This window comes from Aspergillus ochraceoroseus (assembly GCF_002846915.1).
Source record: "Aspergillus ochraceoroseus IBT 24754 chromosome Unknown P175scaffold_9, whole genome shotgun sequence".
NCBI classification, from domain to species: Eukaryota; Fungi; Ascomycota; class Eurotiomycetes; order Eurotiales; family Aspergillaceae; genus Aspergillus; species Aspergillus ochraceoroseus.
In genome coordinates this window covers 477,555-502,481 of record NW_024468484.1, presented here as the reverse complement: position 1 = coordinate 502,481, position 24,927 = coordinate 477,555, and the positions used below count along the sequence as shown (strand labels likewise).

The 24,927-nt window shown below is 50.1% G+C and overlaps 11 protein-coding genes across 11 annotated transcripts; 6 read left to right on the top strand and 5 right to left on the bottom strand.

Annotated features, from left to right (window-relative positions):
* Window positions 1-172: 172 nt before the first annotated feature.
* On the bottom strand, window positions 173-2,204 carry P175DRAFT_0504542 (URC4/urg3 family protein). The gene is made up of 3 exons (XM_040897898.1): window positions 1,619-2,204; window positions 1,000-1,489; window positions 173-941 (listed from the first exon to the last, which is right to left on the bottom strand). The coding sequence occupies exons 1-3, from the start codon at window positions 1,955-1,957 to the stop codon at window positions 202-204; spliced, it is 1,569 nt and encodes a 522-aa protein (XP_040749181.1). The 5' UTR covers window positions 1,958-2,204; the 3' UTR covers window positions 173-201.
* A 2,159-nt stretch (window positions 2,205-4,363) lies between these two features.
* On the bottom strand, window positions 4,364-5,117 carry P175DRAFT_0504541 (uncharacterized protein). The gene is made up of 3 exons (XM_040897897.1): window positions 4,750-5,117; window positions 4,508-4,686; window positions 4,364-4,457 (listed from the first exon to the last, which is right to left on the bottom strand). Exon 1 carries the CDS (start codon window positions 5,110-5,112, stop codon window positions 4,768-4,770), a length of 345 nt encoding a protein of 114 aa, XP_040749180.1. The 5' UTR covers window positions 5,113-5,117; the 3' UTR covers window positions 4,364-4,457; window positions 4,508-4,686; window positions 4,750-4,767.
* A 989-nt stretch (window positions 5,118-6,106) lies between these two features.
* P175DRAFT_0504540 (UBA/TS-N domain protein) lies at window positions 6,107-9,718 on the top strand. Its single transcript, XM_040897896.1, has 3 exons — window positions 6,107-6,402; window positions 6,482-9,078; window positions 9,144-9,718. The coding sequence occupies exons 2-3, from the start codon at window positions 6,517-6,519 to the stop codon at window positions 9,243-9,245; spliced, it is 2,664 nt and encodes an 887-aa protein (XP_040749179.1). The 5' UTR covers window positions 6,107-6,402; window positions 6,482-6,516; the 3' UTR covers window positions 9,246-9,718.
* Window positions 9,629-11,381, bottom strand: trm61 (tRNA 1-methyladenosine methyltransferase subunit GCD14). The gene has a single exon (XM_040897895.1). It carries the CDS (start codon window positions 11,307-11,309, stop codon window positions 9,765-9,767), a length of 1,545 nt encoding a protein of 514 aa, XP_040749178.1. The 5' UTR covers window positions 11,310-11,381; the 3' UTR covers window positions 9,629-9,764.
* Window positions 11,382-11,623: 242 nt separating this feature from the next.
* Window positions 11,624-14,401, top strand: P175DRAFT_0486453 (cysteine--tRNA ligase). The gene is made up of 2 exons (XM_040895628.1): window positions 11,624-12,110; window positions 12,168-14,401. The coding sequence occupies exons 1-2, from the start codon at window positions 11,703-11,705 to the stop codon at window positions 14,277-14,279; spliced, it is 2,520 nt and encodes an 839-aa protein (XP_040749177.1). The 5' UTR covers window positions 11,624-11,702; the 3' UTR covers window positions 14,280-14,401.
* A 572-nt stretch (window positions 14,402-14,973) lies between these two features.
* P175DRAFT_0444971 (NAD(P)H-dependent flavin oxidoreductase) lies at window positions 14,974-16,156 on the top strand (the record flags this gene model as incomplete). Its single annotated transcript, XM_040894254.1, has 4 exons — window positions 14,974-15,016; window positions 15,077-15,162; window positions 15,220-15,948; window positions 16,013-16,156. The coding sequence occupies 4 exons, from the start codon at window positions 14,974-14,976 to the stop codon at window positions 16,154-16,156; spliced, it is 1,002 nt and encodes a 333-aa protein (XP_040749176.1).
* Window positions 16,157-17,043: 887 nt separating this feature from the next.
* P175DRAFT_0526317 (uncharacterized protein) lies at window positions 17,044-18,210 on the top strand (the record flags this gene model as incomplete). Its single annotated transcript, XM_040899462.1, has 2 exons — window positions 17,044-17,245; window positions 17,270-18,210. The coding sequence occupies 2 exons, from the start codon at window positions 17,044-17,046 to the stop codon at window positions 18,208-18,210; spliced, it is 1,143 nt and encodes a 380-aa protein (XP_040749175.1).
* Window positions 18,211-19,218: 1,008 nt separating this feature from the next.
* Window positions 19,219-19,801, bottom strand: P175DRAFT_0512001 (hydrophobin family protein; the record flags this gene model as incomplete). The annotated part of the gene is made up of 3 exons (XM_040898630.1): window positions 19,219-19,275; window positions 19,331-19,419; window positions 19,474-19,801. 3 exons carry the CDS (start codon window positions 19,799-19,801, stop codon window positions 19,219-19,221), a joined length of 474 nt encoding a protein of 157 aa, XP_040749174.1.
* A 156-nt stretch (window positions 19,802-19,957) lies between these two features.
* Window positions 19,958-20,893, top strand: P175DRAFT_0535526 (uncharacterized protein; the record flags this gene model as incomplete). Its single annotated transcript, XM_040900227.1, has 4 exons — window positions 19,958-20,221; window positions 20,270-20,343; window positions 20,407-20,518; window positions 20,609-20,893. The coding sequence occupies 4 exons, from the start codon at window positions 19,958-19,960 to the stop codon at window positions 20,891-20,893; spliced, it is 735 nt and encodes a 244-aa protein (XP_040749173.1).
* Window positions 20,894-23,202: 2,309 nt separating this feature from the next.
* P175DRAFT_0504533 (WW domain-containing protein) lies at window positions 23,203-24,245 on the bottom strand. The gene has a single exon (XM_040897894.1). It carries the CDS (start codon window positions 24,135-24,137, stop codon window positions 23,241-23,243), a length of 897 nt encoding a protein of 298 aa, XP_040749172.1. The 5' UTR covers window positions 24,138-24,245; the 3' UTR covers window positions 23,203-23,240.
* A 221-nt stretch (window positions 24,246-24,466) lies between these two features.
* Window positions 24,467-24,821, top strand: P175DRAFT_0560474 (uncharacterized protein; the record flags this gene model as incomplete). The annotated part of the gene is made up of 1 exon (XM_040900985.1): window positions 24,467-24,821. A coding segment is annotated over exon 1 (159 nt), but the record flags the coding sequence as incomplete, so codon positions are not given.
* Window positions 24,822-24,927: the final 106 nt, after the last annotated feature.

The window sequence follows — 24,927 nt, the reverse complement described above, 5'->3', positions numbered from 1 at the left end:
TCTCTGGTAAATGAGTCTTTCAAGAGAAATATATATAATAGGGTGGATAAAGGACAGCGATGAAGTGTAGAAAGGAGAATATAAGGCATTATAGGCATAGTCATTAAACTTCGTAAAGTCTACCCCCAGCGATTTCGACAAAACATGAAGCTGGTGGTTTCTGGTATCTAAACAGGAAATTCGAAGGGATATGCGAAAAAATCAGATCACGGTGCCATCGGAGCGTATCATAATCGGAGGCTCTTTTGTATTTGGTCTGGAGACTTCGGCAATTTCACGGCCACCCTGCGTATTATCGTTAAGACAAGAACATTGGTGCGAAAGGACTGGGAAGCACGGAGTATTCACCTTCCAAGTACCCGCTTCAAGCATCTGGGAGAGCGTGAGTTGATCAGCGCCTAGCAGTCCTAGCTGCCCGTTGACCTCATCCAAGAGGTCGTCCAGGAATCCAACGGTCACTGCCCGCCACTCCACCACTACATCGTCCGCCGCAGAAAACAAAGGAACCACTTCCACGCTAGGCTGGCCCCGAATCTGAGCGTTCTCCCTGTAAGCTGCCAGTCCCCGCTCCAGATCGATCTCCTTCAGGGTCAGCAATCCAAGGTCAATCAGGAGACCGCCGTTGCGGTATTCGGGAAGTCCAGTGAGCAGTTCACTGCCAGCAACATGAATCTTCATCAGTCGCGACATCGGAACCATAATCGAGTAACAGAGCCACTGAGTAAGCTTATGAAAGGGAACGATATTCTCCCAAGGCTGCGCGGGCGGAGAAGCAGGCAAGTCAGAACACGGCCAGGCGTCTCCAATCGAGAGCCCATCGATCTGCGTTCGGGAGCGGGGCCAGATGGAAGCGAAACCATCTGTGAGCACGGCCCAGAGAGTTGTGATTGAGACAATGGGAACGGACGAGGCGAGTGTTGATGGGTGCGAAAGGAGATAGTCTAACAGGAGTAAAGGGTCAGCACAAAGTTTGAGGTTCCTGTATCTGCACCATCATACCGAGCATGTTTCCTGGTCTGGCGTCTACCCCGAAGAACTCTTGGTTATTCAGTGCATCCGATAACCTGATCAGAAGCCCCGCGCGCCCTTCAATACCAGGGAGTTGGTTGCTGTCCGAATGCTGGAAGCCCTTGGCCAACACGTGGACTGTGATCTTCTTCAGTCCAGCACCATCTACCTGGCAGGGTTCTGTGGGGTCGCTACTGAACAATCCGCTCTTGAACATTTCCAGCGTCGCCACAGCTAATCCTTCGCTTCGCGAATAAATCTTGCCGGATTCCTTGGACTTGTAGGACCAGGTAGTCCCTGCACCAGCATCGAGGAGAACCGAGACCACAAAGAGGTCGATCAGTCGGCGGGTTCGCTCCTGCGCATCAATGGTGCTAGGCCAAGATTGAAGCAACTGGTTAATACGGGGTCTTCCCCCCACGTCAAAATGTTGCCAGCGGCCATGAGGAGGAATAGATGAATAGTCGGGAGCGTAGTCTCTCTTTTCGCAGGAGGTTCAAGAAAGAGTAAGTCAACGAGAGCCAAAGAGTAAAAAAAGAAAGAAAAAGGAAGGAAAAGACCCACGACGGTCCTTATCACATGATGAGAGGGGCAAATCCGGTCAGCTTACCTTGATAATGGACACGATATACGAAGCCGTTTCGCCAAACTTGCTCATATCAACATCGAAGTGCTTCAGCTGATTTCTCTTCGCCCTCCTAAGAATGATTTGGCATCGCTGTCGAACCGCATGAATGCTTCGCAAGTAGGCCGCAGGGTCCAGAGCTGGATCCGGCGGATTGGCGATGGCCAACTCCGGGATGGAAGAAGGCAGCCCGCTTCCTTTATACCCAGGGGACTTCAAGGACGCATTCGAAGTTCGAGCGCTATTGACGGAGACAAATGACTCACGGTCATCCTTCTCCCCCGGGATCGAGTTCTTGGAGTCTTTACGCTTAAAGATACCCATGGCGACGGTAGTCTAGAGGGGGTTTCAGGGCGAAAACCAGAGACCAAGAATGTTGACGCTGCCGAAAGGGAGGAACAACGAGGAACAACGAGGAACAAACAGAACGTGAACTGGGGGGTAAACCAAGCTAAAGAGGGACCAAGCTAGGAGTTAGTGGAATGGCTCCAACATAGTGATGGTAAATTACACCATATAAAGCGATTGTGGGGGGGGGGGGGGGAGGTTTTTTTTTTTTCTTTTTTTTTTTCCTCTTCCTTTCCAGGAGAGAGAGAGAGAGGGGAAGAGAGGAGGAGGAGGAGAGGAGGAGATACATTATTATAAAATATGATGATCTGCAGCAACAACTGCGGAAGAAAAAGTAGTTATAGTTTCGTATGGGAAAAAAATTTCGATCTGTTCAATAGGAGTTGATGCGCTTCTCTCTGTCTTTTAGAACTGGGATGAATCGGTTTGCTTTGGCTTTTTCTTTTCCCTGCCTCCCCCTTTTTTTTTTTTTTTTTTTTTTTTTTTTTCCGTTTCTCCCTCTTACGACATAGAGAATTGAAGAAGAGCAGAGGAATTCGGTAGGGAGGAATCCGAAGAAGAAGAATAACAAAGTAACAGCAACGAATGGCAGGCAATAAATAGAATGGGGCGGGAACCAAACTTTGGAGCAAAGTTGGGAGAGTTTAAAATTCCAAAAGACCGAATGAGAGGGACATTATTGGAGCGAAAAAAAGGAGATACCTAGTACTGTGTTTAAGTGTGTTTATGGTGGGCAGATTTCAATTCCTGTAAAACTAGTCAACCCTCGGAGTCGGGAGGTGGGGAGCGTTTGATATGGCCAGATTATTATATTACTATTACCAAGTATATTAATAATTAGAATTCGAGTGCGGAAAAAGACAGGTAAACTTGAAGTAGCTCGAAGATGCAGGTATTTCTCTAAGGGTGAGATGCCGAATTTTGGAGGTACATAGTCCATACATAGATATAAAGAGTACAGAGTACTATACATACCTAACATTAAGATAGGAATTGCACCTCCTGAGTCCTGAAATTGAAATCCCCCCCCCCCCCCTAGAAGAAAATTCTATCATGGAACTTACTCTGTACCTCGAGTGATGAGGTCAGTTCCATTCCTGATTCGACCGTCCAGATGCATCTCCTTCTGTATGTGGATGAGTACAGCATATCAATATGTAGGTCATTCTCTAGTATGCATGCTTAGTACTCCATCGTACATACTTCGCAATTATATTGAACTTAATTCAATCTTCCCCTGTAAATTCGATGATACTCTGGCTTATGAGGGCCAACCTGGATGAATGTAAACTAATTATCTGGATCTTTGGAAGGAAGCACGGACGGAACTCCTGGACTTTTTGGATTCTGGACTCTGGAGTCTCTGCGCACAGGACCGCCGCCGCCGCCCTCCCTTCTCGCCCTAACAATGCTAGCTTTACTTCTCACGGGCTAACTCTGCTCTGTGGATCTAGATTTCTGGTCGGTCCGCGCTCTTGGACGGAGGAAGCAAAGATCCGACTCTGGCTCCTATACCTAATCTCATTTAGGGACGGAAGGTTTGGTTTTTCAGGCACATGTCCCCATACGGACTATGCAAGGTACCAAGAGATACCTAGTCGGATCAAGTCGCGGGTCCATGCTTAAACCGGCTGTTTTAAAGATGATATTGTAGTTACTAGTGCTGGGATAATGTGATGTTATCATATCGGATATCCATCCCCCATTCGACGTTACCCCTCAAGAGCCAAAAATGACCCATGTCGTCCACGGCCCCATACCACAATATAACAACCACGGACACTCCCAACGACCATCTTCCTAGGAGAAACCCATTCTCGTCGCTAGCGGCGCTTAGTAGTGGCGACCACTGTCCACCTTGACACCTATCCACATATCCCCCTATCTACTTTGTCACAATGGTGAGAGGCAGGCCACTAAACCCACCCCTTCTAACGCCTATGGAGTACTATCAGAGACACAGAATGCGAACTATCACTATAGACCCCCACCCTAAGCGACCTCCTCCAAGCTCTTGAGGTCGTGAGAGGTTTGATCTGATGCTTCACTCCCTACTCGACCTTTACCTACAAGCGGCAGTCTTCACTCCGGATCGAAAATTTGTGCTGACCTTCTCACGTGAGGGGGGAGGACTATATATGACCCTTCAGAAGCTTACCTAGGTACATAGTACGGGTTCTTATTCCGAGATTTAAACTTCCTCTTTACCATGGGATAGATGGTTCAGATGCAGATCGTGCCATTTCTTGTGCGGCAAGCTCATCCGACATTTCCCTCCAGAAATCAAGTGCATGGCCCAAGGTCCAAGGATATATATATATATATATACCTTTTGTCTTTTGGCGTAACCGCTAATGCGGGAGACGCTACTACCTAGGTAGGTATACTCGGTAGGATCATGGCCATGCTGGGTTAAGCATGTCTGATGGGGTTGAAGTTTTGATCCCATCTCTCAGCCAGTTAGCATTCGAGAAGGGTAAGTACCTTAGTACCTCAAATATAAATACTGCTCCTAATAAAAGAAAGATGACATCTGGCCTTTCACACATCCTTCTTAGGGAAATTCATTCTGTGACCCATTTCTTCCCTTTTTTATCACCTTTTTTCTTTTCTTTTCTTTTCTTTTCTTTTCTTTTCTTTTTTAGTTTGGCATCCTAGGACCTAGGGCAGCTACGGACGCAACCTGTTCCACCTGCAACTACGGAGTAATTACTGGTTTCCAACTTTCCATCAAGCGCCCTCCACTGACACTAACGGAGTCTCCGTAGGTCTTGCGTAGTATTATATTATTTATCCGACAGTGTGAGAACGTTCAATACCCACATTGAATAGAACCTGGAGCTATAAACACGATGACTAGAGCTCGGATCCGAAGAACAAGCACCAAGATCACCACAGGCTTCTTGCGTCCGATTCTCTCCAGATATAGATAGATTCCTGTAGGTAGCGAAAGTCTCCGATGTTTCTTTGATATTAAATCTTATCAACTCGACTATAGCCTCCCCTGCACGGATAGTTAAGACATTATCATCCCTGATGGGTTTACACTTTACAGGCACCCGGACATTTGCCACGGAGCAGGAGGATTGGGATACTAGACCAACGCCGCTGCAGCCAGGAAGACTTCCCATTGGTAACCCGGCTTTAGATACGATGAACACCGGTATTTCCGGAGACTTCTTAGCCTCTATTTTACCTAGAGAGAAATTTACCCCTCAATCTGTCTGTGTGGTGGCCATCATGATGGTACCTTCTTATGATTGTTCCTGTGTTTGTTTTTGCAGCTACAACAGTAAGGTACCTAGGTACTCCGTACCTAAGTGTAGTTAACTATGGGACCAACGGCAGTCTTCCGTTTGCTAAGTGGACAGCACTAAGTCCTAGCAGCACGGAGTACACTATTTTACATGCCGGAGGAGCTGAAACCCCAATTATCGCCATAGAATTCTCTGTACTCCGTAGTTGAACCTGAACCACAAAGTTTCTCCCTCCCTCCCTCCATTCTCGCCGACTCGCCGACTCCTTAATAATCAAGCAACAGACACCTTCAAAAGAACCTCTCTGGCTCCGGAGGTGGCTGTGGACTAGTTATCTTGCCAGATCGATTCGGGGGACTGCACGCTTAATTAGGGAGTCCATTATTATTTCCAGTAATCCCCACTACGAGCCACTATGAGGTCCTCACTCGCGCGGGTTCCGTTCGGTCCAGTGGTTCTCGATAACTAATTGGCAATAGTCTTACTCGGTAGCCTCCTGTTCTGCAGAATATCGAGTGATTGGGTTCGGGCCTGTGTGGCAAAATTAGCGATTGCATGATGCTTTTCTAATTCTTATTTTGTTGCTGCTAGCGATCACCGATCTCCCATTATGGAGCTCAGGAGCTGTTGTCGTCCCTTCGGGTCTGTATGTGTCAGTGACAGGGTCAGCAGGAGTTCTAGCACAAGAGAGCTAAGCGAGACTCAGCGAGAGGAAAATCCAAAAGTACTCCCCACTTGGCAAGAATCCTCCTCAATAATTAACTGTACACATTTTCATTTGTCTGAGATTAGTTAGTTAGAGTGGACCGTCATTAAAATAGGTACTATTCCCAAGTTGCAATTTCAAAGAAAACTCCTTCGTCCATTTGCTTTCACATGCAAATCACGTGGAGGTGGCATGATTAGATAAGCCATGATGGCGGTGTGTCAAACTGGCAGAATACGGGCACGTTTTCTCGGGTCACGTTGCGAGCCATCACGTTATCGGATACTAGCCACAGACACCAGCCACAGCAGCCTCCAGGCCAACAGAACAACGCCTTGACTTGGTTGGGTCTTTGATGGTGATAATTGTCTCAAACTAATTGTTAAACAGAGCGTTCCGCATTCACGCTCACCTGCAATCAAATATTGTCTTGGCGCAGAGAGGATTGACCCTTGATGGTGAGCTTGAACATCATCCCGTGGAGCGCCTCTTGACTTGAGGTATCCTGACAAGACCCCCCCCCCCCCGTCCCTCCAGACACTTTGACCGTGACCTTTGGATACGCAATCGCAATGGACGACTTGAGCGGCCTCAACTGGAGCTCCAGTTCTCCAAATGAGGCCCGGAAGCCTCCGCCAATGAATTCTGGTCTTTTATTTCCTACCGTGAAACGCAATGACGCTTCTGGCCGATCCACCCCCGTCTCTGCTTCTCCCGGACCGTCAAACCCACCCTCGAAGGCTGCAACTCCAAGCGGGGATAGTTTTGCAAACCTCGTTTCCTTCAGCTCCTCCAATTCGAACAAGAACCTCACACTCCTAGAGCAGCAGAAGAGGCTCCAAGAGGAGAAGGCCAAAAAGGAGGCAGAGAACAAGGCCCGTTTCGAAACACAATATGGAGGACAGAACTCTCAATTTTGGGACAGTCTGGAAAGGGGAGGGAGCAATAAACCTACTGGATCTAGTACGGTATCTTCCCAACAGCGCATAGATTCTCCCGACGAAGATGACCTCCTTGCGGCCTTCAACGCCTCGGCACCCGTCGATGCCTCAACCCACTTTCCAGTTCCTAGTCCTAGCCCGTCCCCGCAAATCGCCCTCAAGCCGTCGCAGTCTGCCACCGACGCGCCCAGCTCCTTGCGCCAAGAGGATGGAATGTCTTTCAATGACGACGATGACCCTTTTGGTCTGAATCAGTTGAAGCCTAGGGCCCAGCCTGCTCCCCAGTCTTCTCAAACGGACGACGATGATTTCCTAGGCTTGCTGGGCAAGCCTGTATCAGAACTTCCACCCCCAGAGCCACCGAAGAAATCGCCTGGGCCCTCCGAGCGTCAACGACATTCTCCCTCTCCCAGACCGATGAATGGGGTTGACCGCGCCATAGCGGAGCTGGTTGATATGGGGTTCACTGCAGACAAAGCTAGCCAGGCTTTAAAGATGACGTCGTCTGGCACTGATGTCCAGGCTGCTGTTGGCTTGCTCCTTACCCAGGCCCATGAAGAATCTCGGGAAAGGTCGAAGAATGGGCCAACGCCTACCGATCGTCACACCAGCGAGTCGGGCCGGAGCAGGGAGCAAGGACAACGGCCGGATCGCGATATGCCTTCATGGATGCAGCCAGAACGTTCTGGCTCGTCGAGAAGTCGCAACGACAACCGATCCCCGTTATCCGCAGAAAAGGACCCGTCGCAAATTGCGGTCAACTTTGGTAACAATTTACTGAAAACAGCAAACTCCCTGTGGAAGACTGGCACCAAGAAGGTTCAACAATTGGCGAATGATTTTAATGCGGACCATGACCCAAGCCAGCCCCGGTGGATGAGAGAGCCTTCCGCGCGTGAAGACCATCCTAGTGAACACCCCCCCAAACCCCAGGCTCGCAATGATTTTACAGACGAGGCGCTCCTACTTGAGTCTGGCGACCCTCACCAACCGGCACGTAACCCTGTACGGCCGAATGATGAACCACCAGCCCGCGCAGGGAGCGGGCTACGAAACCAGCAGTCTCCTGCTGCTGAAAATCGGATGAAGCAGCCTGCTTTTATGCAGCAGCGATTGACTCCCGAGCCAAGAGATGCAAAGTCCCGCCTCTCGAGGTTTGCAGCAGAAGAGCAATCCGCCCAAGCGTATGTAAGTCCCGCGCGTAGGAAACGACCAGCGGCCCAACCGTCTGCCCCTAAGCCTGTCCAGCGACCAACCCCGTCACCATCAGCAGCACGCCCCGCGCGGACATCGACGCCGTCTACAGCTCTGCCCACAAGACCTAAGGCTCCGCCTCGAGTCATACCCCAAATTTCTCAAAGCGCACTCGCATCTACGCATGGTCAACGAGAAAAGGCGGCCGCGGCCTACAAGAGAGGCGATTACGCTGCTGCCCACGAAGCCTTCTCGGCGGCCTTGTCATCGCTCCCTGAGAAGCATCCCATCATCATCGTTATCCGCAGCAACCATGCCATGACAGCGCTCAAAATCGGTGAGCCCAAGGTCGCAATCCGCGACGCAGATCTCATCTTGGAGCTCATCGGTCCTGCCAAGGGTGAGGCAGAGACCATTGACCTGTGCAATGGAGAGCCTCATAAACCCATGAAGGATTTCTTCGGCAAAGCCTTGATGCGCAAGGCGGAAGCCCTAGAACAGCTTGAACGATGGGCAGACGCCGCCGAGGCATGGAAGCAAGCAGTGGAGAGCGGCCACGGCGGAAGCACCAGTATTCAAGGCCGCAACCGATGCGAGAAAGCCGCTGGTATCGGCAAACCAGCGGCCCCCAAGCCCTCAGCCGCACCGGCAAGACGACCTGCGCCGCCTGCTCCTAAGAAAGCATCCGCACTGCATGACCTGCAAGGTCACTCCCCTGTCTCCGGACAATCCTCCGAGGCCGTCAGCCGCCTCAGAGCGGCCAACCAAGCCGCTGAGCGCACAGACGAGGAGAAATTCGCTCTGACAGACAGCGTCGACGCGCGATTGGCAGCGTGGAAGAACGGCAAACAGGACAACCTCCGAGCACTCCTAGCCAGTCTTGATACCGTACTGTGGCCTGAATCCGGATGGAAGAAGATCAACATGTCCGAGTTAATCATGCCAAATAAAGTCAAGGTCCAATACATGAAGGGGATTGCCAAGGTGCATCCGGACAAGGTACGCGGTCTTCGCCCTCCCTTTTCAAACACCAAGTAACTAAATATGACCTCTCCCCCGTCTAGATTCCTACCGATGCTACCACGGAGCAGCGCATGATTGCCGGATCAGTATTTGGTGTCTTGAACGAAGCATGGGATAAATTCAAGGCAGAGAACAATCTTTAATATCTCAGGTGACTTATATTAAACCAACAACCTACTTCTTTTTTTTCTCTTTATCTCAAATGTTGTTCTCTTATTATCTCCCACCCCCCTTTTTTTGTTTCTTGTTTCCTATTAATGATTTAGCATTTCTATGTGCGCTGTGTGCGCCGTGCACTTCCTGAAACGGCGGTGCTAATAAGATATCCCACGCCGCCAAGATATGCTGTATATAGATAGATAGACACATATTTTGCATTTGACATGATGAAAAGAGCTTGTTCATTTACTTGGGTTGCTTGGTTGTTTTCATGTTGTCTTGGTTTTATGAATGTTATAATATATTACTTGCTTATCATGCACACTCAATGAATGTCCTGATCCTGACTGATCCTTGGTTATAGTACTAGTACACATATTGATTCCAACTGATCATTGTCCAATGAATCAATTTACATACATACATACATACATACATATAGATAGATAGATAGATAGATAGATATATATATATCTGTACCGCTCTCTCTATTATATTTGCTTTTAAATCACTCCCGAGTCTGCTCGGGGGCATTCGATTCTTCCTGCTTTTTTTTTCTCTCCCGCGTCCTGAGGCCGCGGCTCCTTCGCCTCCCGCTTCAGCTGCTTCTTGCTCTTCCCCTTGGGCAAGGTGGCCTCATCCACCATATGCGAGGGCCATCGCTCACGGCACTTCTGCTCCTGGTCTTCCGACCATTCGCGCGGCAGCACGGCGAAAACCAGATACGACGTGTGGGTTTTGAGATCCGACTCGGAGCGGTGCACAAGCCGGCCCTGCGCGTAAGACGGCACATCCGAGGGCGTGGAGGTGACGAAGGTCGAGATGTCCATTTCCTCGTCGTCGGGCTTGCTCTTGGTATGCGGCATGAGCGGGGTGCTTTCGCCCTCGCTTTGCGGGTCTTGGTCTAGGGATTCGCGGAACCGCTTGGAGCGTTCTTCGACGACGCGCATTTTGGCGACCGAGTCTTCCACCGTGCGAGGGAATACCGCCGCGCCGCGCACGCCCTCGAATTCCAGGCCAGTTTTCTCGCGTTTCACTTCGATCCGGCGGTGCTGCACTTCGACCATGGAGATGGAGAGCCACGACAGTTGGCGCAGGGCGCTGATGGTGCGCTGCACTTGCTCGATGCAGGGCGAGAAGGTGCAGAGGTGGACTGGTAGCGAGGGGTCGAGCGGGGATTCTCTGCCGGTTTCCGGGTTGCGCACGAGGTGTTTCAGCGCGAGCCAGGGGGCTGGAAGGTCCAGGAACACCGCGTTGGCTTTGGGCGACGTTTGGGTTTCTGTTTCGGCCGGGTTGCCCAGGAGGAATCCGTCCTGGTAGACGTCGCGGTGGGTGACTTGTACCAGGCCGTCCAGGCCGTGCTGGTGGATTTCGTCGCGGATTTTGCCGACCCGTTGGGCGTGGAACTCGAAGCTGCATACCTTGCCGACGCGGCGGCGCCGCTTGGGGGTGCTGGGGAGGGTGTCATTGTCGGGGCTCTCGGCGGAGCCGTTGAAGACTGCACGGGCGGCCGCGTGTGTGAATGAGCCGCTTCCTGCGCCGGCTTCGATGAGCGTTGACCCGGGGCGGACGCCGAGGCGATGCAGGATGTAGCTGTAGTCGGGGGTGTAGACGACTTGCGTACGGTGGGGGAGAGAGGCGGTCCAAAGCTCGGGGGTTGGGTAGAGGATATGGAGGAAGCCGCTGGCTGCTGCGACAGCCTTCTTGGGAGTTGGCATGTTGTCGTCGTCGTCGTTGTCGTTGTCGCCTGGGGCCGGGGAGTCAAGCTCCTTGGCTTTTCGCTTCAGCTGGCGCGAGTTGAGGGCACGCCCGCGCGAACCAGTGTCGACTTTGGATGCGATGATTTGTGATCCCCATGGCTTATCGAAGAGCGTACTATGTGGGAATGAGCCGAAGCGGGTGTTGGTGACGTTGCCCTCCTCGTATCCTAGGTTCCCTTCGTCATGGAGTTGGAGGACAGTTGGGATTGTCTGGTCGCGCCGCAGATGGAGCAGTGCGAGTTGGTCGAGTTTGGACTGGGAACCCGGGGTCAGGAATGGGGAAGGCATTTTGGGGTCTCTGCGATAGTTGGGACGCAATAGGTGGCCTCCCAACTGCAGCTTTAAGCTCTTACTCAAGCTCTTTCTGCTCTTGAAGCTGCAAAGGATGTCACTTTTGGAGAAAGATCCAGATCTTCCGGGCTAGACTACTTTGGGCCTCTGTTTAGGGCTCAGGGCATAGGGCATAGGGCTAAACCTGGGGAAATTTATTCGATAGTTCTGATTGGCCAGACATGCTCACCGCCCTTGTGAGTCAAAGTTTAAGGTAGGTAACTATCGGATCCGTAGTTATGAACCATTTAGGTGACTGTAAGGTGTTGCCAGTCTAACCCCTCTATTGCTCATAATTCGAGTCGTTTCGCCTCCATACTTCTTCCCCTCTTCCTCTCTTCCTCCTGCTTAATGCCCCTCTCTCCCTTCCTCCACCCTCGTTTTACCTTATCCTTCCGTAGTGTCTCCACTGTCCAGAGATCGCTCTTTACTTCTCACCTGTTGATTTTTTCTAGATCCATGGCTACCGCGCGCGAGCAGCCACCATGGCGCCAGCCAACTTTGCAGGCGGAGGCGCAATCGGGTCTGCCAGCTCTAAAAATCTTCAATTCGCTGACGCGATCGAAGAATTCCTTTGTCCCCATTGATCCGGCAGGGAAGAAGGTGACCTGGTATTCCTGCGGCCCGACTGTATACGACGATTCGCATCTGGGCCATGCCAGGAACTACGTCAGCACCGACATTATTCGGCGTATTATGCGGGACTACTTCCAATTCGACGTCCACTTTGTTATGAACATTACTGATGTTGACGACAAGGTCTGTGTCTATTCATCTACTTAATCGAGGGGCGTTCGCTGATGTCGAACCATCCAGATTATCCTCCGCGCACGCCAACAGCATTTGTTTACGAAATTCGCAACGACCAATCCTACCGTTAACGAGACTGTTATCGATACCGCGAAGAAGGCATATACCGCTTATTTGAAGAAAAACCTGCCGCTCCTGAGCCCTGACCTCCCTCCTGCCCAATACCAACAAGAGGTGGAAAGGGCATATGCGGTTGTGTTGAGTGGAGGACCCCTTCCTGGCAACGAGAAGGCTGGCGATGATGAAGCTAAGGTTAAAATGCACGTCAAGACCGTGCTGTCGGCGACAAAGGTTATTGTGGAGGCGGAGAAGTCACAGACGATCCTTGCGGAGCGCTTTTACTCGGATGCACAAGACCTCCTCCTCCCCTATCTGGATGCTCTTGAGGGATCTTCAATTGACGCGGACGATCACTCAATTTTTACAAAGTTGACAAGGAAATACGAAGACCGATTCATGAATGATATGGACGATCTCAACGTCCTGAGACCGGATGAGCTGACCAGAGTAACCGAGTACGGCCCCGAGATTGCTGATTTCGTAGAGAAAATTGTTGAAAACAAGTTCGGCTACGTTGCAGATGATGGCTCTGTGTATTTCGACATCAGCGCCTTTGAGGCGGCTGGCTTCCCTTACGCGCGACTTGAGCCCTGGAGTCGTTCCGACAACAAGCTCCTTGCCGAAGGAGAAGGTTCCCTGGCCAGCAAGACTACGGAGAAACGCTCCAAATCCGACTTTGCTTTGTGGAAGGCCTCCAAACCTGGTGAGCCGAGCTGGTCAAGCGCCTGGGGCCGTGGTAGACCCGGATGGCACATCGAATGTTCCGCCATGGCCTCCGCCCGTCTTGGGAAGCAGATGGACATCCACTCCGGCGGTATCGATCTGGCATTCCCTCACCACGACAACGAACTAGCGCAGAGTGAGGCGTATTGGGCGCATGGTCACTGCCAGGGTGACCAGTGGGTTAACTACTTCCTGCACATGGGTCACTTGTCTATCCAAGGCTCTAAGATGTCCAAGTCTCTGAAGAACTTCACTACCATCCGCGAGGCCCTGGAGAAGAAGGAATGGACCCCTAGAAGCTTGAGAATTGTGTTCCTCCTCGGTGGGTGGAAGGAGGGCGTCGAAATCACCGATGATCTTGTTAGCGCTGGCAACTCGTGGGAGGACAAGGTGAACAACTTTTTCATCAGAGTCAAAGACCCAGCCGCGTTCCAAAACGCCGCCTCCGCCACCGATTCTAGTCTCGCCGACGCCTTGGAGGCAGCTAAGACTACCGTTCACGAGCACTTGTGCGATTCCTTCTACACACCCGGCGTGATGGCCGCAATTTCGGAGCTCATTACAAAGTACAACAGCGCGGATAAGTCCACTCTAAACCCCAAGGATGTTGAGGCTGTTGCTAGATGGATTACTTTCATCGTCAATATGCTTGGTCTGAACGGCCAGTCTGCTGCCAACAGCCAGGAGATCGGTTGGAGTGGTATTGATATCCCGGAGGCATCGAAACCATTCCTGTATCCCCTTTCTGCCATGCGTGATTCTTTGCGACAAGCCGCTCGGGCCAAGACCATCAGCGCCGAGGAGGTTGCTAACATTCTCACGCGTGGAGTGACCCCCGAGTCTCTCCAGATTACGGAAGCCACACAGCCTTATGCTTCCGTGCTGTCCGATTTCCGCACCAAGGTTTCTTCGCTAGAGGAGTCTCAGAACATCGGCAAGGAAGTCCTCACACTTTGCGATCGCGTCCGGGATATTGACCTGTTCGATCTCGGTGTTTATCTCGAGGACCGCGAAAACCTTCCGGCTATCGTCCGCCCGGTGAGCCGGGATCTCATCCAAGCGCGGGAGGAGAAGGCAGCACAGGCACTTCAAAAGCAAAAGGAGAAAGAAGCCAAAGAGAAGGAGGCCCAGAAGCGGCTCGAGAAGGGCAAGTTGAGCCACCTGGAAATGTTCCGCACAAATGAGTACAGCGCGTGGGATGAAGAGGGTGTACCTACTCGCGAGGCTGCAGGCGAAGAGATCACTAAGAGCAGGGCAAAGAAGCTCCGGAAGGACTGGGAGAGGCAAAAGAAGCTTCATGAGACGTGGCTGGCAAGTCAGCAAGGCAGTGCATAGATGTCTGGTCTGTAAGAAAAGTTCGGGGGGGTTCCATATCTTATCCGTGCATGAGATGGCGTTGGATTGTTCTAGTTTTGTTTTTGTTTTTTTTTGACCAGCAACATGATTATATCCAGGGCAGGCACATATTTTAGAGATGAATTTACTATCCAAGATTTTTCTAATTCATCTTTGTATTACCCTCTAGAAGTTGACGGAAGATGTGCCCTATACAGGTCATGTGCTCAAAAGTCGCCGTGATCACATGCATCTCCTGCGCATAGAGTCTCGGAGCATATACATATGTATACTATCTATGGAGCTCATCACAGCAACCCATTCCATTGCAGCGTCGACGCCTCAGACTGCGGTCTGCATCTCCTGACGGGCTCATAAATGCTTCCATAAGAGCTAATACTCAAGCCCATTCCCCTCCACATTCAAAAGACTTGATAGACTAATCATTTGATGGTCGGACCGACCTACATGCCAGACCTCGGCAATTCCGCTCCCCTCAATCATCAAAGCAGAGAGAGGTCCGCGGTAAGACCAGCTGGAACATTGCGACGTGACTTTACTTGAAATATTGCCGTTGTCTTGATTTGCAACGTTACCTATTCTCGATTTTCTTGCTGTTTGGAAGCATACACTATTTGTTACCCTCTCATCATCAGCGTTTGTCTACTATACCCAAGACTAGATTTGCGATACAATGCCTTTTAACACTGCTTTGACAAGGGCGCTGGGGATCAAAGGTGATATTGTCCATCGCGGTTCTTTATGTGGGGGGAGTTATTTTCCAAAACTAACCTGAGTAGTCCCGGTGGTCCAGGGTGGCATGCAATGGGTTGGATATGCAGAGCTCGCAGCCGCTGTCAGCAATGCTGGCGGTCTTGGAATCGTATGCGTTTCATATTTGGTATCCAGGTCTTGATGCGGAGGCACTGACTATTCCTAGCTTACTGCTCTGACCCAACCTACCCCTGAAGATCTCCGCAAAGAGATTCGCAGATGCCGAACTATGACCAAAAACCCGTTCGGCGTCAACCTTACCCTTCTTCCTGCCCTCGTGCCTCCCGACTACGGCGCCTACGCCCAGGTGATTATCGACGAGGGCATCAATATCGTTGAGACTGCCGGAAACAACCCTGGCCCGGTTATCAGGCAGCTCAAGGCTGCTGGCGTCACCATCCTTCACAAGTGCACAACCATCCGCCACGCGAAATCCGCCGTGAAGCTGGGCGTGGACTTCCTGTCTATTGATGGATTTGAATGTGCCGGCCACGTGGGCGAGCATGACATCACCAACTTCATCCTTCTCAACCGCGCGCGCCAGGATCTTGGCGTCCCCTTCATTGCGTCCGGTGGGTTTGCTGACGGATACGGCCTGGCTGCGGCACTGGCTCTGGGTGCCGAGGGAATCAACATGGGTACTCGATTCATGTGCACAGTGGAAGCGCCCATCCACCCGAAGGTCAAGGAAGGTATTGTCAACGCAGAGGAGACAGATACTGCCCTAGTAATGAGACGGTGGAAGAACACAACCCGATTGTTTGCGAACGAGGTGACCAAGCAGGCGCTCCAGGTGGAGAAGGAGAGCCAAACAGGCGAGTTCAGTGAGATCGCACCCTTTGTCAGCGGCAAGCGCGGCCGTGAGGTCTTCATCAACGGTGATGTTAATTTTGGTGTATGTTTCCGCTCGTGGAATTCCGAAACTGCGCTTTTGAATTTGGCTAACATGACGGGTACAGGTCTGGACTGCCGGCCAGGTCATCGGTTTGATTCACGACATCCCTACCTGCGCAGAATTGCTGAACCGGATTGAGGCCGAGGCTGTGGAAGCTATGAGCCGAACGAAGTCGTTGTACACGGCAACACCACAAAGCAAACTCTAGATGAGCGTTGTTTGTATTCTGTGATAGTTGGCAAGAACCTTGTCTTTTTTTTTTTTTTTGAATCCGATCCTCCCTGCAGCTGTAAGGTGATGAGCAGGTGTGAATGCCCACGTATGTATCCCTTGCAGGTCCCCAGCGATAAACGCCAGGGGAGTTGCCCGAAATGATAATATATGGATCCTTGGTCAACATACAGACCATACGGCTGCGGCGGCGAAGAAAAGGCGCCCGCCGTATATGTGTGTAGTCTTCGGGATCGAATCTCGGGATGATACGGAGGTGTATGTATATATATATATATATATATGTGTGTATGCAAAATCTCCTTACCGTGCCTTCTCTCTCGATTATGATCAGCGAGGCTCATTTCATAGCTCTATATTGTCATTTGCCGGGGAGTAATTGTATGACGGAGGTCCTTACAGGCAAGAGACCATCCAAATCGCCCTTGCAGATGAAACGCCACGCTCTCGATTTCCCCGGAAACCGTCATGTAAAATCCCCATGCATGCTGTGTCTTTGATTAAAATGGCGTACGGAGTAGATTAGTTTGCTATCGCCGGTTATCCTCTGGAAGTTGAAAAATGCTGGTGTAGTATACAATATATTACCCAAGATAGAAGAAGTCTAACCCTAACTCCTCATCTTCGTCCTGCAATCTCTGCTACATCCTACTCCGTTCATGCAATAAATGCGTTAGAATAGATTAACTGCATCAAGCCAGGTGCAGATACAAATCAAATTCATCGCCACATCTCCACGTCAATCTCACCAGAGAACGCTATATAAAGAAAGAATCTCCAGGAACATCATCACCACAGTGCTATACCACCGGCACCGCTTGAGTCCATGGTCCATTGTCACTGCAGCTTGTTGCATCGTGTACAATGGGCGCCCTTTCCTCTCTCTTCCAGTCCTGTATACAGGGCAGGAAACTACATAGACGTCGTGCGCCTACTACAGCATCTCCGGAGAGCAGGCCATGCTCTGTGCCCAACACGCAAAATCCCCCCTCAGCCACGCAAACTACGACTATTCGTATAGTTGAGTCTGTCGACTCGATTTCGCTTTCAGAGTATAGCTGTGAATGTGAGTGTGAATGCACCGTCACAGCTCTCCCATTAGAGGGAACATCGCCATCATTGAAACCAACCCATGTACATGGTCACGACCACAACAACAACCCTGAAAAGAATGAGCACGAGGACGAGGACGAAGACACGGCCGTTGAATCAGAGGCCGAATCTCTGAACGAGAAAGCAGATCCAGCTTTCGAAAAAGAAATATTAACACCTACCACAACTACTGCTGCCGCACTCAAACACCGCGCTCTGCCTCCCCTGCCAACAGAAGACGCAGCACCACCACCACCACCACCATCACCAATAATAATCCCAATCAACCCACTCAGCTCGCGAAAGCTCCCGGAGATAAAAACCCGCGTGATTGAAGATATCCCCGAAGCCACCGAGGAAGAAGAAAAGGCAGAGAAGCCAACAGAGCAAGAGCAAGAGCGAACCCAGCGACGCGGCCACAAACGCACCACGACATGGCGCCAGAGCCGGCGGAAGTCGATGCTCGAGCTCTTCACTTTACTCCAGAGCTCGAATGCCCCTGCGTCCTCCGAGTCCGGGGATGGATCGGCCGCCCCTACCACCTCTGCCTCGACCGCATCAACAACAGGTCTCTCGCTTTCATTCTCCAGCTTCCGCTTCCCACTTCCCCCGACTCGTACGCCGCTCCGACTGTCCCAGCTCCAAAGACACCACCGACAACGCCAGCGCCAACGACCCATGTCTTCATCCGATCACGCGTCCTCGGCAGAACGAACGCGCAGGGACATGTCGAGACCACGAACAGGAGCGGCCCCCGAGCCGAAACCTGAACGGGATCCCGAGAGGTACGAAGACGTCGCGATGCCCGCGCCGCTGCGGACGAAGAAAGAACGACGGATGGGGACGGCGGTGTTCCCGCCCATGTCTCGCGCCCTGGGTGCGATGAGAGAGATGGCCGAGGGCCCTGCGACTAAACAAGGACAGCCTCTTTTTTGCTAGACACGGCGTTTGGGGTTCTGGGGTGTTGTTTTGCTGGTGCTTTTGGACTATTTCGGAGGGGTTGGGGGTTGTTATTCGCGACTTGCTGGGCTGATTCTTCTTCTTCCTCTTCTTCTTCTTCTTCTTCTTCTTCTTCTTCTTCTGGTTTGATTCTTAAAGTGTAACTTTCTTTTGTCTGTTCCTGGGGAATTCCCTGTATATGTTTATGACGGCAGTGGGGATGTAGTATTATACGATATGATTTAATATCATGTGTATTATTTTATATAAGCCCGTTTGACCTCATCGCATAGCATAACTAACTGTAGACAAAGATAACAAACAGCTAGAGGAGACATACTAAGAAGTCTAAGCCAAAGGCCTTCCTTATACATCGTATACTCACAGCTTCTTCTTCTTCTTCTTCTTCTTCTTCTTCTTGTCCTTGCTGAGCTAGTTAATGCTGAACTTATTTTAACTTGATTATAACATCAGGGCTCGCTCGCTCGCTTTCCTGCAAATCTCTAGCATGGACGTATTTACAGTAAGTAAGGCAGAGAGGCGAGGGCAGAGTATAGCGAGACGCAGTGAGGTAGGTAGTTGTTAGGTAGATGCGGGTTGAAGCTGTATAACTGATTTCGTTGGTTGGTGGTACAGGAGAAAATGATTGAGAATTCGTATTGATAGGAGGTAGAGGACATATCATGCTGAGTAGAGTGTGAATAAAAACTGCGGAATTGGTGTCTGTCCAGGAACGAGGGATTCAAGGTCGTGCTGTGAAAAGTCACTTGCTGCATCCTGGCAAATCTACGAATTACAGAAGAAGAATGTGAGATAAAAAAGTCTAATGCATTAAAGGAGGACAGAACTCTCTGCTTTCTCCGAGGGTGCCACAATACACTAAGGTCAGGATACACATTTTGTCAACAGCAACCATCCCATCCACTCCCAGCGATAGCTAGCCCGTGCTTCCAGCCCAGGTCCACGTCGAGCGACTGACGAAGCCCAACGACCAAATACTTGCGTAATTTAGATGATGGAGCCGAGGGCAATGCAAGGGAGGCCAACTCCGACGAGGTCGTTGCTCTGTTCCTGTTAGAATCGTGTCCGATGTGATGTGAGAGCGATGCGTTGTACTTACGGCAGTGGAAGGAGAAGACTGGCAGCAGGCAATGTTCTGCTTGCACTGCTGGTTCACGATGTCCTGGATACCAACGGCAAGGACAGGAACTAGGATCATGTTAGAGCACGCGTTTGATTGGTTTCAGCGCGGGGAATACAAACCCTGCAGAGGCAGCTTGGAGCACTGGTCGAAGAGACCGAGACCCTCAGCGCCGGAGCCAGCACCGATCAGGTTGCTGAGGGCACCAGCAAGGATGCCATCGTCAACGTTGGTGGTGTCACCGGCATAGACGGCCTTGTTGCAGCAAGACAGCTGAGCATTGTCACCGCACTTGTCGGAGGCCTGCTTGACAGTCACGTTATCGGGGACCGGGAAGCGGACATTGCTGTTTCCCTTGTTGCCAACGCCGTTGCCGACACCAGGGGCAGGAGGAAGAGCCACAACGGAGGCGGCGAAAGCAACAACAGCGGCAGCGATGGAGAACTTCATTTTGATTGTGGTTTTGGAAGTGAACGAGAGTTGTTTGACTCGGGTGTAGAGAGAGAGAGGACTGTGAACGAAAGACTTGCTTGTTAAAGAGAGTGTTTGTGATGATGAAAAAAGAATCCTCTATCTGGGTTGAATTTCACACCCTTATATAGACCGATGAAGGAGCCTTGGTGCTCGCTTACCTCTAGTCAAAACATGCACCACAGAATTGTATGGGCCCTCCAAAAACAGACACCCCTTGGAATGCAACACGCAAGGAATCCAGAAGGCTTCCCTCCCATTGATTCCTCTCTCCACGATACCCGCTCTGTGTCTGAGCCTGCAGATCCAGTGCTAGGTATGGATCAGCTTACTGAGAGCCTTTCAGCACAGCAGCGCCAATGCAATGGCCTTGGACGGCGTTTGGCGAAGGCCGAGTACGTATTCCTGCCGGGCTCCTGTGCCATTCCTCCTCACTTAGCTTGGTAGATCGTTATGCAAGCGGCTGGCACAGCAGTGCACCCCAGATTAGGCTGCATTACGGCATCTCCCAGTGGCTTTGGGTGTGATCTCCCATACATTCAACCCTTGCAACACGGCCTCTACAGATTCACCATTTCTTGAAGCCATCTAGATGCTCCGTTGGACGCAATTTCTCACCATCTCAAGGCTAAGAGCGCATCACTTGCTCGTGTGCCATATCTGAGTTGGCACGCTTCGTGGAGCGGCTCTCGTGTGGTATGCAGGTGGCCACCTTAAGCAATTTTGGGGGGTTGGTTTGTCGTGTAAGGTTGCAGGGCATTTTTTCAGCATGCTTTGGTCTGCAAGGGGGGCGTAGCTGCTACCCGCATGATTGGTCCTCTAGCTTCGAGAGCTATGAATCAAGACTCACCTCCATGTGGACACCAAGGAGCTTCATTTCCCTTCATCTCTGAACGAGGCAAGGGGCAACTAAACTCTTCCGTAGCTAATTTCCCACTCAAGGGAGCCAGATGGATTTTCTTGATCGACCTCGTCCCTGGTGATCACAAGAAGCCGGGGGCTCTCAGTTGCTTTGAAGGTTGCGTCGAGCGGATTTCCGTTTTCGCTTCTGTCTCCCTTGGGAGCTCATGAGAATGGTTCCTTAGTAACCTGGGCCTATGGATGGGAGCGTGTATGATGTCGATCCTGTAATGGTTACTGCTTCTGATGGTCTCCCTGATCTGCTCCTGTTGCGAGCTGTTTAATTTGACTTTCAGCAGAAGCTTCGACTGGGTTTCGTAGTCACATGTCGTTCGCTGCCTTGTATCCTCAGGAATCATCGATGTCGTGCCTCAGGAATGAACTCTCAACTCCAAGTCGACTGACTACTTCAGAAGGAAATTGTGGCTTCATAGGTTCCAAATAATATTTGAGTTTCTTTCTTCATCTATAGCGTAGTATTTATCGGGAGCAAATGCGCCACCAGGTTACAAGAATCTACAAGGAGATGCTTGGTGTTGGGGAAGTATACTATACGTAGGTATATAGATCTATGATGGTAGCAGTTCAAATATATATATATATATATATATATTTCCCGTTCTCAATGACATCCTATACCTCCACATGCAGGCTTCTAGTAGCTGATGATCTCTTTACCCATGATCATCATACTCAACCACCACATTCAACAGTCCAGACTCATTATCCAGTGGAACAGGCGCCAATACTACACATAAGCTATGACCCCAAGTCACCTACGCAACTTTCATCTACGAAATAATATCATGAGATCTAGCCCGCATATTCATGCTATACAGATAATGAACCACTGCGGTCAGCTGTACCCCAGGTAAACATGACGCACCACATGCTCTCACACCATCTCGCGCTGCTGAGTAGTGCCCCCCCCCCCCCTTCCTCCTCCAACTAGCAGCGATCTCTATCCTCTCATCTTGGAATACGATCTCGAGGGATTATACGACTCTTGCTCTTCAAATTTACCTACCAGGCCCTTCTACTCCGTAGAGTACTCTGCATTCCGCACAGCCATGGAAATATCCAGCACCTGGCTCCCATCCCCCTTGATTGGATCCCGAATTGCTCGCCCTTGTGTAGGACATGGTCGGCACCGTCTAGACTCCAGCACAAAGAAGGTGTAATTTCCCTTCTGGCCCTTGCAGAGCTATCAAGAGGTTTAAACTTGTCATATAAACTTGTGTCGGGGTTGTTTGTTTGTATGTTTGTTTAGGGTTGTTGAATCTCAAGTATAGGGTTTGGATCTATAGGTGGGAGTCTCTGGCTTGTCCGGCGATTCCCCTGGACTCTGGATTTTCGTAGGATATGCGTAGATTTTGACTACTAACTAGAGGTAGGTACTAGGTATTCTCTGTGATAATACAGCCTGGGTTTATCTAATCGGGTCTCTAGCCTTCTTGTAGTCGTTCGTAGTACGGAGTATTGCTAGAGAGCAATCAGATGCAGCTGAGACTAGGTGCTAGGTAGAGTAAATGAGTTTAATAAATAATATACTGGGTATTTGAATTATCAGTATATCGCTATTATTTACAGTTTTATATTTCTACTCATTTGGGCGGTATATATATAGGATGTATGCTACTGCTAGACCATCTATCTATACAGTGTATATATATATTGACATACTCGGGTATGTACTCTGTACATATTTAGACCCAACTATACAACAATTTAAAGTAAACACAGATTATATCTTATATCACCAAACCACAGTAAACAAACTACTCAACAAAGACCAAAAGGAATCATACAATACCTCGATTTACAGCGATGTAGACCCTATAAAACACTCATAACAAGCAAAACCAATGAGATCGATTAATCCCATCAAAGCGCACAAACATCAAATATACCTACCCAGTAACTAGGTAGGTAACCTACAACTTAGTTATCCACCCACAATCAGTCATCTACTTTCAACATCTAAACCAAAACCAAGTCAAAAAAGAAAAAAAAAAGAAACAACCAAACCAATGTCCTACACAGTCTACCGTGTCGCCGAAACCTCGCTCGCACGCGACCACCACTGCATATTCGTTGAAACACACGAAGATGGCACCCTAACTGGCCACCGCCTCCATGTCATAGGCAACATCCAGGAAGGATGTATCCGCGTGAAAAGCTCAGACGGTGTCAGGAGTTGTCCTGCTGCGGGAGAAGGGGTTGTTGAAGGATTAGATCTTTTTTGCCGCCGTCTTTCTCGAGATACCTACCTACCTAAAACACTCAAGAGGGTAGGTAGGGTACATGGAGGAGCTTCAATCGCAAATCTGTAATGATTTTGATCATTAAATATACAATGCCGAACCCGCTTCTATCATATGCAACAATCCCGTAAAATACAGCAAACGCCTGGCCTATCCACATGTCTAACCCAGTAGGTATCTCAGTATAAAGCACAAGAAGACGAGGAGACTGAAAGGAAAAAAAAAAAAAAAAGAAGAGAGAGAAGACCACGGAATCAATCGCGCAGCCATGCTCGCCGTTTCTCCTCTTTCTTCTCCCTCCGCTTTTCCTTGAACATCTTCAGCTCCTTCTTACTCAGCTTCTTCGCGCTCCGCTCCGCCCGCAAGCTCCTCCCGTCATGACTGTTTGCCGCCGCATCGACGTCGAAATACGCGTTCATCTGCCGTCGCGACTTATTCTCATCATTGTGATATTCCCCGTTCTGGGACGCCGCTTGCCACCGCCCTGTAAACCGATTGAACGAGCCTGCCGCTTCGTAGTTGGCTGGGGTCGTGATCCCCGGAGCAACCGCGCCGGCGGGGACTGTCCCCTCCTGAGGCTGCTCGTACATTTGTGCATAGGGAGCAGTCGGGTCATAGTCGCCATGAATCGCAGGGTTATATCCGCCTAGCACAGGGGATGGGTTTTCAGCGGGCGCCTCTGTCGTCGTTTCCTCTGTAGTTGCGGCTGGCACCCGTGGGTTTTCCCATTGCGACACCCCCGTATAGCGATTGAAGAAGTAGTAAGCCTGCGCATTGGCGTCCCAGACGGGTTCCCAGCCATCGTCGTTACTCGGTGGTGCTTCTTTGGGGAGCGGAGGAGGGATTTGATCTGGTAATGGTGGTGCTGCTGTGTCTGCGTCTGTGTCTGGTTCTGTTTCCTTTGTCTCTCCTTCTTCTTCTTCTTCTTCTTCCTCTTCCTCTTCCCCTTCCCCTTCCCCATCCTCCCCCTCTTCCTCTTCTTCACCTTCTTCTCTCTCCTGCCAAGCCGTGCCTTTCCCCTCTTTCAGCGTTTCCTGTGCCCCTTTCTCATCATCGCGCTCGAATTCTTCTCCTTGCCTCTCTGGTTCTGCTGGCGGAGACCTCGCAGCTGATGCGCTGTCCGGGGCGTCTCTCGCGGGACTAGCGGACATTCTGGGAGACGGCGCTTTTTTTCCTCAGTTACCTGCGCGTTCAAATTGAGAGACAGAAACGCCGGCGCAGCTTTTACCTTGGTTGGGAGGGATTCGGATGCGGAGGAGAGCGAATGATGGAATAATGGATGAGGAAGAATATTGTTCCTGGCATCAAGATTTGGGTTATGCAGGATGACTAATCTATCATCACGTTACGTACATAAAACTAGGTAGTTAGTACTAGTACTGCTACTCATGATGGGCTGCTTTTTTGAGTGAAGAAGTCTATATATATACCTAGATATCTGCTGCTTTTCCCTAGAATATTTTTTAATATGGACTGATTGATTTGATTATATTGAGATTGTTAAGTTGAAGACTCAAATACATAAGGCCCAAGCCGGTGAATATCACATGACCTGCCACAAAGTTCTCGAACCATTCGGCTTCGAATTCTGATATAGAACACAACTTGCTACATGCATTATTTTTGAATTAATTTCTGGAGGTAAGTTGATTTTTTATTGCATACGTTGATGCTATGTTTCTGTTTTATTTTATCTGGATTTTCCTCTGGGGTGTGGGTGTGGAATACATATGCTGTGAACTCGAGTTGAAAAAAAAAAAAAAAAAAACCAAAAAAACCAAAAATTGTCTGCGGGGAAGGATGAAATACATCCAAGAGAAGGAAGGAAATGGGAGCTATTTGAACTGGTATAGCATGTTCATTTATTTATTATTATTTTTTTTTTTCTCTTTCTTTTGATCATTCTTCTTGCATTGCATATCTTCACATTAATTGTAATTA

What these genes read in the sequence shown, in the direction of transcription:
- P175DRAFT_0504540 (XM_040897896.1), top strand. Translation starts at nt 6,517, where the DNA reads ATGGACGACTTGAGCGGCCTCAACTGGAGCTCCAGTTCTCCAAATGAG. An exon ending in CCAAGGTGCATCCGGACAAG is followed by an intron (nt 9,079 to 9,143) that starts GTACGCGGTCTT and finishes TCCCCCGTCTAG; the next exon opens with ATTCCTACCGATGCTACCAC.
- trm61 (XM_040897895.1), bottom strand. Translation starts at nt 11,309, where the DNA reads ATGCCTTCCCCATTCCTGACCCCGGGTTCCCAGTCCAAACTCGACCAA.
- P175DRAFT_0504541 (XM_040897897.1), bottom strand. Translation starts at nt 5,112, where the DNA reads ATGGGAAGTCTTCCTGGCTGCAGCGGCGTTGGTCTAGTATCCCAATCC.
- P175DRAFT_0504533 (XM_040897894.1), bottom strand. Translation starts at nt 24,137, where the DNA reads ATGTCCGCTAGTCCCGCGAGAGACGCCCCGGACAGCGCATCAGCTGCG.
- P175DRAFT_0486453 (XM_040895628.1), top strand. Translation starts at nt 11,703, where the DNA reads ATGCCCCTCTCTCCCTTCCTCCACCCTCGTTTTACCTTATCCTTCCGT. An exon ending in TTACTGATGTTGACGACAAG is followed by an intron (nt 12,111 to 12,167) that starts GTCTGTGTCTAT and finishes CGAACCATCCAG; the next exon opens with ATTATCCTCCGCGCACGCCA.
- P175DRAFT_0504542 (XM_040897898.1), bottom strand. Translation starts at nt 1,957, where the DNA reads ATGGGTATCTTTAAGCGTAAAGACTCCAAGAACTCGATCCCGGGGGAG. An exon ending in ATATCGTGTCCATTATCAAG is followed by an intron (nt 1,490 to 1,618) that starts GTAAGCTGACCG and finishes TCCTGCGAAAAG; the next exon opens with AGAGACTACGCTCCCGACTA. An exon ending in CAGACCAGGAAACATGCTCG is followed by an intron (nt 942 to 999) that starts GTATGATGGTGC and finishes TACTCCTGTTAG; the next exon opens with ACTATCTCCTTTCGCACCCA.